Source organism: Orbicella faveolata, unplaced genomic scaffold, assembly GCF_042242905.1.
Source record: "Orbicella faveolata isolate gen_17 unplaced genomic scaffold, um_ofav_v1 contig_26, whole genome shotgun sequence".
NCBI lineage: Eukaryota > Metazoa > Cnidaria > Anthozoa > Scleractinia > Merulinidae > Orbicella > Orbicella faveolata.
The window spans coordinates 12,501,279-12,513,406 of NW_028301554.1; the positions used below are offsets into that span (position 1 = coordinate 12,501,279).

Genomic DNA, 12,128 nt, shown 5'->3' on the forward strand with positions numbered 1-12,128 from the left:
AATCAGTACTGTAAACAGTTCCATGAATGCTCCTATCTCCGAGACTTATAGTTCACAAAAAAATAACTCTTGCACGCCTTGCGTGCCTATGTTTTCGGGTTTGTGGCTACGGGTTTTTTCGATGTCGTTGGTTACTTGAGGGGAAACGACGGCCGACGGCATCGAAAAAAATCCACAGTAGTAGTTGAAGCATTAGAAGCAGCTACTAGTAGACCACGATCAGCCCGTCTTTTAGTGTCTAGGTCTGTCAACATTTACTTGGTACGGGATGAGAAAAGACGGCAAAGGAAGAATTGAAGCGTGAAATCTGGCAAAGAGCTCTCCCATTCTGTAGTCTACGCATAGCTGTTAAGCCAAAATCTCCATAAAGTAGTTCAGAAATAGCAAAAATCCTGGACACTAACTGAAAATTTGCGCTTTTTCAAAAGTTAGGAAGTACACATCTGACACACCTTCGGACACCGTTTCCGCCAATCAAGTGTTCGATTCACACCTGGGACACTTCATGAAGCCTTTCGTGACTGATCTTTACGTGCAAAGGGATGTCACGCTTTTTCTAAAGAAGCAGATTAAGTGAAATTTTTGCAATAAGGCAAAGAGATTTGCTCGTCATATACATGTACTGTATTTAATATGCTTTTGCCTATTACGCCTCTGTTAGTTCTGGTCGCACCACCGGCTACCGTGACTGCAACCAAACATAAAACAGGACAATCTCACATTGATCTCATTCACAGACAGCTGTACAGAGGGTCATTCATGACGCAACGTGTGTACGTGGCAGCGAATTTGAGACATTAAGTTCTCAAGGAACATTGAAGACTCTTTGTAAGTCATTTCTGCCCTTGTCTTCAAACTACAAGCGTCAGGGTTACAGCGTCCTGGTCAAGATGATTCTCTTCGTTTTAGCTGTGTGTGCCATTAACGCGCTTGTCGTACATGTTAGCGCAGATTCCGATACTATGGTAACCAGCAAGGCATATCTCGACATCAGTATCGGCAAGGAACCCAAAGGAAGAATTGTCATAGGGCTGTTTGGGAACACGGTCCCTAAAACCGTCAAGAACTTTAAGGCTCTGGCTTCACATGAGGTACGTATTGTAAAACTGTTACACATACTGAATTTATTTTCATGCATATGTATTTTGTTACATCTTTTGTTGACTACTCTTATCACCCCAGACCCGTTCCTCTTTCATAATACATTTGTTATCGCTCTCACTGTTTAAAGTACACTCTTAATGACTTGCGAGAAGAAACTCGTTTTCATATTGTTTTGACCGGAGTTACACGTGGTGCTCGTTCTAAAGAGCGGGCTGTGTTAGCAGGCAGTTGACTAGTTATCGGTCGTTATCCACGCTCTCCCAAGAACACTCCCGCGCTCTTCGTGTCGGTGATTGTGACATAGTGCACTCTTTTTATAGCAGCGACGTCCCACTAGAGGTTTTTCTTGTCCGAGACTTCTTTGATTTACACTCATGATGAGTAGATATTTACAGTTCTAACCCTCAGAGGAGTCGAAACCCGATCGTTGCGAGAATCATTCCCACCGAATTTTTTAAATACGAATACCAAAGTCTTTGCAAATACCAAAGCCTTTACAAATACCGAAACTCAATATATAGGCTAATAACCTCAAGCTCCCTAAGAGGCTAACTACAAGCTCTTTAGGCTAACTTAGGCTAACCGTAGTGAAATTTAGGCCATCCAGAGGACTTATGGACTATAAACCGAAGTGCCAGTAGTCTTTGTCATCCGAGCGTTACATGTGCTAGCCAGATACACTCAGTATGTGGAGTGTCCAGTTTCACATAAGAGTCACATAACGAAGCAGTGTCACAGAATGCACACAGCGTAACACGACCCTTGCCTAGTTCCTAGGCCTCAATATTTCTCCGAGGTCAGTCGGTTCGGGTCATGGAGAAAGCCGTGCGTCACATAACCTACTTACCCGCCGCACGCTTGCTGTTCATTTCAGACACGGCGGGGGAGGGGGTGGGGGTACTCACTTGTATGGGTCATTAGGTATGGGCGGTCCCAAAGGGTATGGTTTTTCAGCCGTAGGGTATGGTTTTTGCACTCAAGTCTTAAACTGGGTATGTTTTTTTTTAGAAGAAGCTTCTTTTTCATCATTATCGATAAGGCCAACAACAAAAGTCATTCATAAAGGGCAACTGCGCCAGCCGCACCGGTCATAAGTAGGGTATCACATTTTTGGTCAAGTCATAAATAGGGTAGTGAAAATCGCAAATTTTGGCCAGAAATAGGGTTATGGTTTTAGGAAGGGGGCCGCACACCCCAACATAATTTTTCTGGGAGTACCCCCCCTCCGGATTTTAGATAAGCTGAGTATTCTTTTTCTTTCCCCCTTTAGCTTGGTTATGGTTACAAAGGCGCTATTTTCCATCGTGTGATCAAGGATTTCATGATACAAGGTTTGTCCTCTTTAGTATTCGCTGAAAATAGAGATTGGTGTTGGTGGGGAGGTGGGGGGCGGGGGGGGGGGAGGGGAGAGGGACGCATTCAAGGGCGCGGTGGAAGAAGAGAAGAGAGAAAGGCCCAACCCGTTTTCTCCGCCTTTCTCACTGCTCTAGCTCGCACGCTCTCTTTTCCTTTCTGGTTCAATTATTGTTTTCAGTTTTCTGAGTTCTGATATTGTCATGATAACAACGTTCTTCAAGAACCAGCCAAACGTCACTATAAAAAAGCCTGGGTAAACAGAACCTTTTTACATTGAGTTGTGATGCGTATGCAGAGAGCCAGCCAATCTGTATCCAATTTAAATTATACAGTTTATTAACAATTATATTTAATTAACTCGAGATTTCATGAAATGATACGAAGCGAACGTCGAATCAACTACCAGCTTAGGGAAATTGAGAGCCAATAATCTAATTGCTTTACATGTAGAAGAACACAACGAAACCTCCTTCATATAATGATTTCCAATTTTTTCTCTACAACATTTACATCAAACTTTTAGCGAAATCGTGCGCGGAATGAATTTTCTGTTTGAAACTTACAGCTCAGAACTGTGCACTCATCAGTTCATTCAACAATTTTGAGGTTTTTTCTTTTTAAAAAAAGTCGCTTACCGGTGAATGTCCTTCTATTTTTCTCGGGAATTGAATATTCAGTATAATACTTCTGAATCTTCTTCCATGGTATAAACGAGAATACGACACATTTTGTAGACGATCTCCAGCCATTGCCGAACACACATCGTTTATAGTGTTGTTTAGTGGACGATTGCTCAGCCAATCAGATTGCAGCATTTTCGGTCGTCTAATCGACAATTTATCGAATGAGGAAGATAGAAATACAAGTAACCCTACAGGTCACTGGATTTGACGAAGCGCCCTAAAATGTATATACGATACAGGTTTTATTGTTTAAGATCTGAAAAATGGTAAATCACATATGTATATATACAAATGTACCTTAATTACCTATCAAAATTTCGAATAGCTTCGGGGGTTTTCTCCATATCTTGTTGTCATGCACGCAATGACTTTTCACGCATCGGTTCGTTACTCTTGCAGAGTAACGACAGTAACGCAAAATTTAACGATATCAAACTCGAAATGGTCGAATGACTTACTTGGCTTACCTGATATTAAAATACGCAACTAAGGCCCTTCACTGCGCGACGGAGCAAAACGACCTTCCTTGGACCACCTTCTTTGTTTGAATGTTAGTTGAGAGACCTGACTAATCTACCTCCCACGGAAATTTTTTACAGATTAGTATTAACGCACATCTCTGTTTTGGAATACTACGGTTGCTACGGTAACCCAGGTAAGCCTTTTGGCAACAAAATGAATGTCTATTATTTAATGTTAATGACGAAATTATTTCATAGATCCTAGTTTTGGCCTTTACTGATGCACTGCCTTTACTTTTGTTCTGGTTGTAATAGGAGGAGACTTCAGTGCAAATGGTGATGGATCTGGATGTAAGTAGAAACAACAATGATCAAAGTTTGTATATAATAAATACTTGTCTTAACCACCGCAATAAATCAGATTCTATAGATCTCGTCATGTGTTAGTCTCCTTCGCAGCTGTTTTTTGGGATGTCACGCAACGCTCCCCCAAAGAAACGACTGCTCACATCCGAACCACATTCTTTTCCTTTTGTGTTTGTGGTTTGTTTGCGCTCTGTTGAACAGACCGATCACATAATAGCAAAGTGTAAATGACGTGAGCTTTCGCGCGAAAAGGGCTGCTGCGCGAACACGCGAGGGATCTCCGGCTTTTGTTTCACGCCGCACTTCGCCAAAAATAGACGTTGTTCGTAGGCTACGATCATGACGGACGAAAGGAAAATGCAAATGAAAGCCCTAAGTACAAGTGCTTCATGTGCTCATCGCTATGTTCAGCTAATGAGAGAATATATATTTTCTGGAAATGTCAAATTGTAAGCGTCAATCAAGGACTAAACGCTTCCTACAGATTGAAATCAGGAGGAAAGAGCGGCATTCAGAACTCGCTGTCAACAAATCGAGCGAAGCTACTTGATTTCCCGGTTCCTTTATTAAGTTAAAATAGAAATCTTCCTTCTCGACAATAATTTTTTGAGTTGAAAGCTTCTAATAATTAGCTTGAACTTTGAAGAGTCTTCAGCTACATAGAAAGCTAGTTCAAGCGTCGCCGGTATTTTTCGGCGTCCCTAAACAAAAGCCGGAAATCTGTATGTTCATTTGCGGCATCTCCCACGACGGGATACAAAGATAAAAACATTCTCTGATTGGACAAGTTTCAAAGGGCGAATTTGAAGCGAAAACGTTCTTGAAAATGGAACGGAAGCGGTGAATGGTTAATTTCGTGAAAGGAATATGTGAGCAGCCGTTTCTTTGGCGGGGGGGGGGGGGGGGGGGGGAGAGGGAGCGTTGCGTGACATCCCAAAAAACGGCTGCGGAGGAGACTAGTCATGGTCAGTCATATGTATACCTTTCTGGAAATATCGCAGTCAGTCTGCTTTATGAGGCCTCATTAGGGGTCATCAGGACACTGGATATTTGGTAAAAGTAACGGAATACGGGATACTTACAAAAGAGATTCCAGGATATTGCTCAACAATGTTGTCTTTTTGCCAGAGAAATAATGAAACGGGTTCACTAATCAATAGAGACATTGTAGAAATTGAGGTAAAGACTTTCAAATGCATGTTCTGGTATTTTGCTGTCAAATCGTGAACCATCAGTTTACCAAATACTATGAGCACTAATCAAAGCATGGGCGGATCCAAAATTTTTCAAAGGCGGGTGGCTGCTTCCTCGGGGTTGCTGAATTAATGGAGCATGTTCCCAATTGTTGCAATTTGAAAACTGGAACGTAATTGAAAACCATTTCACTAGAAATACTAGCAATGCTACAAAGTAGAAATTACAATGACGTACCTGTCCAGAGAGTTTGCCTTTATTTCTGCAATAATATTCACAACCTTTTTCAATTTTTTTATGTTTTGCTTCTCCAAAATGGGGGTGGCTAGCCACCCAATTCAACTCCCCCCCCTCCTAAATCCGCCCCTGCAAAGACCCGCTTAATTAAGTCGTCAAAGAAAACGTCATTTTAATCGTAGTCAAAACTACTGATGTGTCTCCGTTTGTCAGTTCATATGAACTTTTTTTCCAGATTATAGGAGCAATTAATAGCTATAAAAACAGGCTATACAGACATCGGGGAGAAAATTTGTCGATGGGCTTTCTATACTGAAAACTTAAAAACACCTTAAAATAAGCTGGTTTGAGAGCTAGCGCCCTTGGTGTGAAAATAATTATCGGGAAATACTGGAACAGAGCCCCTCGGGAGCAGACAGCACATCGCGTCGGCACACAGGATCAGAACTTTGGAGACTAAATGTGACGTAAAATAACGATTTGTGCTATGTTGTCATTTCAGCCAAGAGTATCTATGGCAAGTACTTTGATGACGAGAATTTTATCCTGAAGCATTATGGGCCAGGCTGGGTGTGCATGGCAAACGCTGGAAAGGACACGAACGGCTCACAGTTTTACATTACAACTACCAAGACTTCATGGCTGGATGGCAAGCACACCTGTTTTGGAAAGATTTTGGAAGGAATGGTAAGTTTAAGCGTTTTAGTTTACCTTGTATCAATTTATTAATATCACTTGGTATATAAACGTCAAAAACACAGCTATCGATCCTCGAGGCTCGTTTTGCAAATACAGGCTATCAGTGAGCCAGGCTTACAGTCGTTTTGGCTTGCCTCAGATGAAGCTATCAGTAGGTGTTGCTGTTGCTGGTCTGGCAACACGTATAGTCGTTCTAGTTGTAAGTGCTTGGGTTAGCTTGTGTAGGAAAAGTGGCGCCGATAATTTTCCAGGAGCTTCGAAGAAGCTGTGGAAACGATGAGAATCTCTCGATAAGAACGCAAAACTTCCGTTTTAGTAGCAGCAGTGTCTTGGAGTGCTATATAAAGAAATCGGTCGCACACTTGACCCTTTTCACCTTGTGTTCTTCTCCATGTCATTACGGTTGTGCTGGACGTACGTTGAGATCTATTATGATCGATAATTATTATCCCTCGTTCTTTCTTTACAGAAAATCGTCAACGACATTGAAGGACTAGAGACTGACAAAAATGACCGCCCTAAACAATTGGTAGTTATCACTGATTCTGGTCTCGTGCAAGGTGTTCACTGGTCGTATGAAGTTCCTAAGACCGGCGTTTATGTTTAGTGCTCCTCTGTTATAACTTTCCTTAAAAACTGCAGAGTTTTATCCTATACCTAGCTGACTGCTTAACGAAAAAGTTGGATGTCATACAAGTTTTAAGATAAAAGACCTTGGTATTGAAACCCTGGTTTTACTTTGCCGTATTCCTTTGTATTCCAATGCTCTGTGTCTGAAGTAATAAATAAAAGAACATCCTGTACAAGTTACTCTCTGAATGATCTTTTCCACGTTACTCTTTATCGGCAGGGAGTTGACAACAACGTATTCCGTTGGGGTTTCAGGAGAACAAACTCTTTTGTCTGAAGGCAAAAAAATTGCCAAGAATCGGAAGAATTGAAAACGTCGCTGAGCAACCATAAAAATTCATCACATGGTATTGTTCAAAAAGTTTTTATTAGAGTTGACGGCCGCTCGTACTTTAAACTACACTGCATACATCTGCCCAGGTTATTTCGAAGCGAAAGATGTAAACTTTCACAGATATTCTCTCAGCAACAGTTTGTACGACATGACAATTTAGTTGATATATTTGATATATTTGTTTCCTTCATCTAAAGTGGCGTGCCTGTGAATAGTTAGGCGTAGCTAAGCGCATTGACCACTATAAACAACAACATTTGAACATTTTTGAACATTTTGAGGACGCAAGAACGCTAAATATTAGAGAGCTTAATATTAGAGTGGTCTGCGATTATTGATTTAGATCAGAATCTTGTAGTAGGAAGGTCTAAACAATAACGTACAGGCTCCAATTTTGATTAACAGTAGACACACCGAGGTTCACCCCATGGTTTTTCATGCCACAATTGTCATGTCACGTTTTCCTGCGTTTTGAATTTGCAGGACTTTATGAAATGATTACACGCATGAGCGACATTACTCCCCTTTCCAATATCACCCTAGAGCCTGCGCGCTTTTGGCCAGCAGTTACCTAACGCGTGACGTTCTGGAGGAAATCCAGGAGGAGTCAAACAACAAAACCAGAAATGATCCTTGTTCTGGTTGGACTGTGCCCATGCGTTCAAGATCAATAACGGTTTCTGAACATGCGTAGAGAGAGTAACCGCTGTGACTAATTGTCTCACCTTCCTATTTTTCCCAGAGGCCTCGATTTCTTGGCGCTAACCAGAGAGATCGCGGTCTGAGCTTGTCCCCTTTGTTGAGATGTCGTTGAGATGTTTATTGAAAGGATGAAGCTTTCACCGCTGTCAGGTTGAAGGGAAGTCTCCGAGCTCGAGATAAAAACTACCTGCTGTCCCTGTTGTCAACAAAAGATCTGTTGTTAATACTTGTTGTACTTTACCTGAAAAGTCGCCCATTGTAAACAATAAAACCTTGACATAATCAACAGGCTCTGTCACACGAGGCATTAAGAATTAATACCTTTCACTTTCATCTCTGACTCCATAAAGTTTCCTTCTCAGAGTGAAAGAACGCTTTAGTTAGTAGTTAGCTTTTTAACCATGATTTTGCGAGCTTTATTACTTTGGGTGCTTTTGGATTTTCTCTTGGTGAATGCGGATACGGACGCGACTGTAACTCGTAAAGTGCTTTTCGATGTTTCTGTTGGTGGACAGCCGATCGGTAAGATTGTGTTGGGTTTGTTTGGCAACACAGCTCCCAAAACCGTCACCAACTTTGTATCACTCGCAGGAAATGAGGTTAGTTTGCTAGAAATCTGTTTACAGAAAAATCCTAAGTTTGAAATTTTTCCCATTATACATTATATACTAGCCTATCCTTTGTTTTCCACTGACTCATAAATAGTATGAATAGATTGATGGCAACTGGTTAAATCAAAGAGTTTGCATCGGCGAACACAAATGCTAGTTGTCGTGAGCAAAAAGTTAAGCTTGGAAATTAGTTACTCCCATGCAAACCAATTGGAGTTTGTTTTAATTTCAGAAACCAAGAGTAGATATCCTCTCCTGCAGAAAAACTTTTATTATTTGTGACTACGGGAGACTTACCTTGAACAAAAAAATTGTAATCTGTTCTGCAAACAACTTGTGGCCATCAAAACGGACAGAGCTATGTAAATCCAGTTATCGACAGCGTCTTGTTAATTTTGAACTCACAAACATATACCACGCATTTTTCATGCCATTTAACTAGCCATAGATGAACAATTTTCCCTGGCACAGTTTACATTCCAGAGGTTTATAATCACAGTTAAAAATTAACTTTCTCGTTAACTTATCTTTCAGTATGGCTACGGTTACAAAGGCAGCACTTTTCACCGAGTAATTAAAAACTTTATGATTCAAGGTTTGTTGAAAGTCAGTAGGCTAACTAAATTAAAGCTAGCTCAGTAAATCCACTCCACATGCGTAACATGTGTGTCTTACAAGTAAAGAGAATGCTACCGAGCAAAGCACCTCTACCCCTCTCAACTCAACCCCTTTTCCCGCCTTTCAGATGCGCAAACCGAAGCAATTTATCATTCATGCATTAGGAAAAAATTGTTTTTGAAGTTATATATCACACACTAAAGTTTACTGTTACTTTTTGTTCTCAGTTTCCCAGTGCTATTGCTATTCGTACCAGTTGAGTTAATATATAATTTAAAATAAACTTGTTACGGTTATTAAGTCGGCGTCCCGGGAGGAGGAGGGGGAGGGGGGGTTGGGGGTACTCCCTATAACGGCCTATATGGGGAGGCTTCGCCCGAAAGGGGTACCTTTTTCAGGCTTCTGGTATATGAAAGGTGGGGGATTTCACAAGTTGAGGTGTATGAAAGGGTAAAGAAATCTGTCATTTAGGTATTTAAAAGGGATATTAATTAAAATATTTCGAACAGGCACTCCTTGCAGCCTTATCATTTAATTTATTAAGCACTTCATTTCAAGGGTTTAGAAAGGGGGTGCAGTGTTCTTAAGAAGGTATGTGAAAGGCGTACCTTTTTCAATGAAAGGTATAAGAAAGGGGTACCTGTTCTGACAAAATGGTATACAAAAGCGTAAGGGGTTGGACCTCTAGGCGGAGCCTCCCCGTATAAAACTTTGTAGAGCGCCCCCGGGAGGTAGGTCGGCGTCCCCTCTTCTGTTGAGGTGGAATGATCGAATATATTTATTATTATTCAGTATTCTGATCCGGCAAGAGAACAAAAATAGCGAATTCCTTTAAAACAATGAAAAACTATGGAGTATTAAAGGTTTTCTGTAATAAAAAGTTCTAGGTGTTGCGCGAATAATTTGGTGACTTCTGTGACCGGCGCACGTGCTTTATCGAGTTAAAATGCACACAACCAACGTCATGAGTTTGAGTGAGCGTGATTTCCTTGGTGGGAGAGAAATAGTCAACGACTTCCTCGCGCATTGTTGTTTATGTTAGTAACTCAACAATGCACTAGGGCTCATCGAATTTGCATATCTTACAGCACTGATCGCAGTCTTCACGCCCAAATAAAAGCCCGTACATGTTATCCGATAAAAATGGGCATGCCAAACAGTAAATTGGTGACACCATGCTCCTATTGCCTCCATTTATTTACATAATCAGTGAAGAAAACGGTCATCACTCTACAAAAATATATATATATATATATTTAATAAGAAAGGAAAAGAAAGGCGGCGTTCTTAACAGCGATGGCGTATGTTGCGTAGATACGTCAATGGTTACTATTTGATTTGAGAGATGCGCTATTGTATCAACAGAGGGAGACAAGAGGCGGCGTCTAAGGGCTGGTTTTGGTCCTCGTGCACTGTTTGCCATTCGTCTTCTTTAAAGTTCACCACCTTATAATGTATCTTTTGCAGGGGGGGATTTCACCAAGGGCGATGGCACTGGTGGTAGGTATCTGCTTCAGCCGTTTATTAGTTTGTTGTTGGTGTGGGTCAGTCCTTACATGACGTTAACCAGGCAGGAAGCTATGGGTGATTTATTATCTGATTACCTGTAGCTCGAAGCTTAGTGCCGTGCATTGACAACAATAATCATGCAGTTTTGTAAAACGATTTATATCAGCAGAATGCAGGATGTTTGCCACATGAACCAAGTCTAATGGCCTTACCCCCCATAAGTCTCTGTAGCTCAGTGGTTGAACATCTGGACTGGTTACCAGAAGGTCCTAGCTGGAGCTGGGGAGAACCCGGAATTCTTTTTTCGAGTTTGCCTGTGTTACGGACAAAAATCATCTCACGATATATATTGTAGGTTAATTACCGTCAGGCAATTACCTAAGACGTTGTTTATTTTTTTCGCCAGGGTATAGTATATACGGGGACAACTTTGAAGATGAAAACTTCGTTCTGAAGCATTACGGCCCTGGCTGGCTGTGCATGGCGAACGCAGGCAAAAATACAAACGGATCACAGTTTTATATCACTACTATAAAAACGCCTTGGTTAGATGATAGCCATACTTGCTTTGGAAAGGTCTTGGAAGGAATGGTGAATATTTTCGATTTCACTTATTAAAATTTAAAATAAAAAAACTAACACTTCCAAATTCCAATTCCACCTGGATACAGGACCCGCATGAAAACCAGCAAAGGCTGATGAATGTTTCTCTCTAAATATCGTAATTTATTTATTGTATTATTTAAATAGAGCCATTTTGGGCTGTAAAATAAACTAAACTACACAAAAGAAGACTGGTTTTCTTTCGAGAGCCCAGCACGAATGAAATTGGTTGAAAGGAAGTCACTGTCCAGCTAATTTGATAAAGTTTTTGCGGCTCTTAATTCAAGAGTTAATGTTTTATTTTGAGAGGCATGATAGCGTGCTGTCATTGGGAGGGGATCAATTATTGTAGTCCTTTTCAAGGAAGACCCATATTAACGCAAGGAAGAATTGTTTTTTCTTATTGGCCTTGATTTCATTCTGTGGAGCACTATCCCTCCGTTCTTCGCATGCTTTTCGATCCACTCATTGTGGTGCATTATATCAAGTTAACAGGGAATTGTCATTATATCATGTAACTGTTTTCAGTCCTCCCCCCAAAACAGAGTTCGACATTATTACATTAGTTTCCTTGTATTGTGGGCCGTATAAAGATTTCCTGGCTGTGGGACGTAACCCGAGTCTGATTAGTTTTTTAGAACAAATTTTCGGGAGTGAAATAGCGAAGTATATCGAGAAATGAGACTAACGCCTTGCTATTATTACCAGAAAAATGAACAGTTGTTTATGCTTAACAACCCACGTCCTTTTCTCACAGGATGTAGTAAAGAAGATCGAAAATGTTCAAACGGGCAGTGCAGACAGGCCAGTGCAGAAAGTGGAGATCACTCAGAGTGGAGTCATAGAAGTGCCAGAGCCTTTTGAAGTAGCAAAAGATGGAGTTGTCGCCTAGAAAATTTTTAATTCACTCTGAACTGTTACAGAATCTTTTTAAAATTAAACCTTTCTTTTCCTTTAAAATTGAGCTGTCGGGACGTATTTTTGACGATTGTACTCCTATTTATTTTGAGGAAAACCCTTA

The 12,128-nt window shown here is 40.9% G+C and overlaps 2 protein-coding genes across 2 annotated transcripts; both read left to right on the forward strand.

The window, feature by feature from the left end:
- The first annotated feature begins 758 nt into the window (after positions 1–758).
- On the forward strand, positions 759–6,906 carry LOC110063279 (peptidyl-prolyl cis-trans isomerase B-like). The gene is made up of 5 exons (XM_020770239.2): positions 759–1,091; positions 2,375–2,435; positions 3,920–3,955; positions 5,904–6,088; positions 6,570–6,906. Exons 1-5 carry the CDS (start codon positions 891–893, stop codon positions 6,705–6,707), a joined length of 621 nt encoding a protein of 206 aa, XP_020625898.1. The 5' UTR covers positions 759–890; the 3' UTR covers positions 6,708–6,906.
- A 1,168-nt stretch (positions 6,907–8,074) lies between these two features.
- On the forward strand, positions 8,075–12,067 carry LOC110063278 (peptidyl-prolyl cis-trans isomerase 6-like). The gene is made up of 5 exons (XM_020770238.2): positions 8,075–8,365; positions 8,912–8,972; positions 10,463–10,495; positions 10,911–11,095; positions 11,865–12,067. The coding sequence occupies exons 1-5, from the start codon at positions 8,168–8,170 to the stop codon at positions 11,997–11,999; spliced, it is 612 nt and encodes a 203-aa protein (XP_020625897.1). The 5' UTR covers positions 8,075–8,167; the 3' UTR covers positions 12,000–12,067.
- Positions 12,068–12,128: the final 61 nt, after the last annotated feature.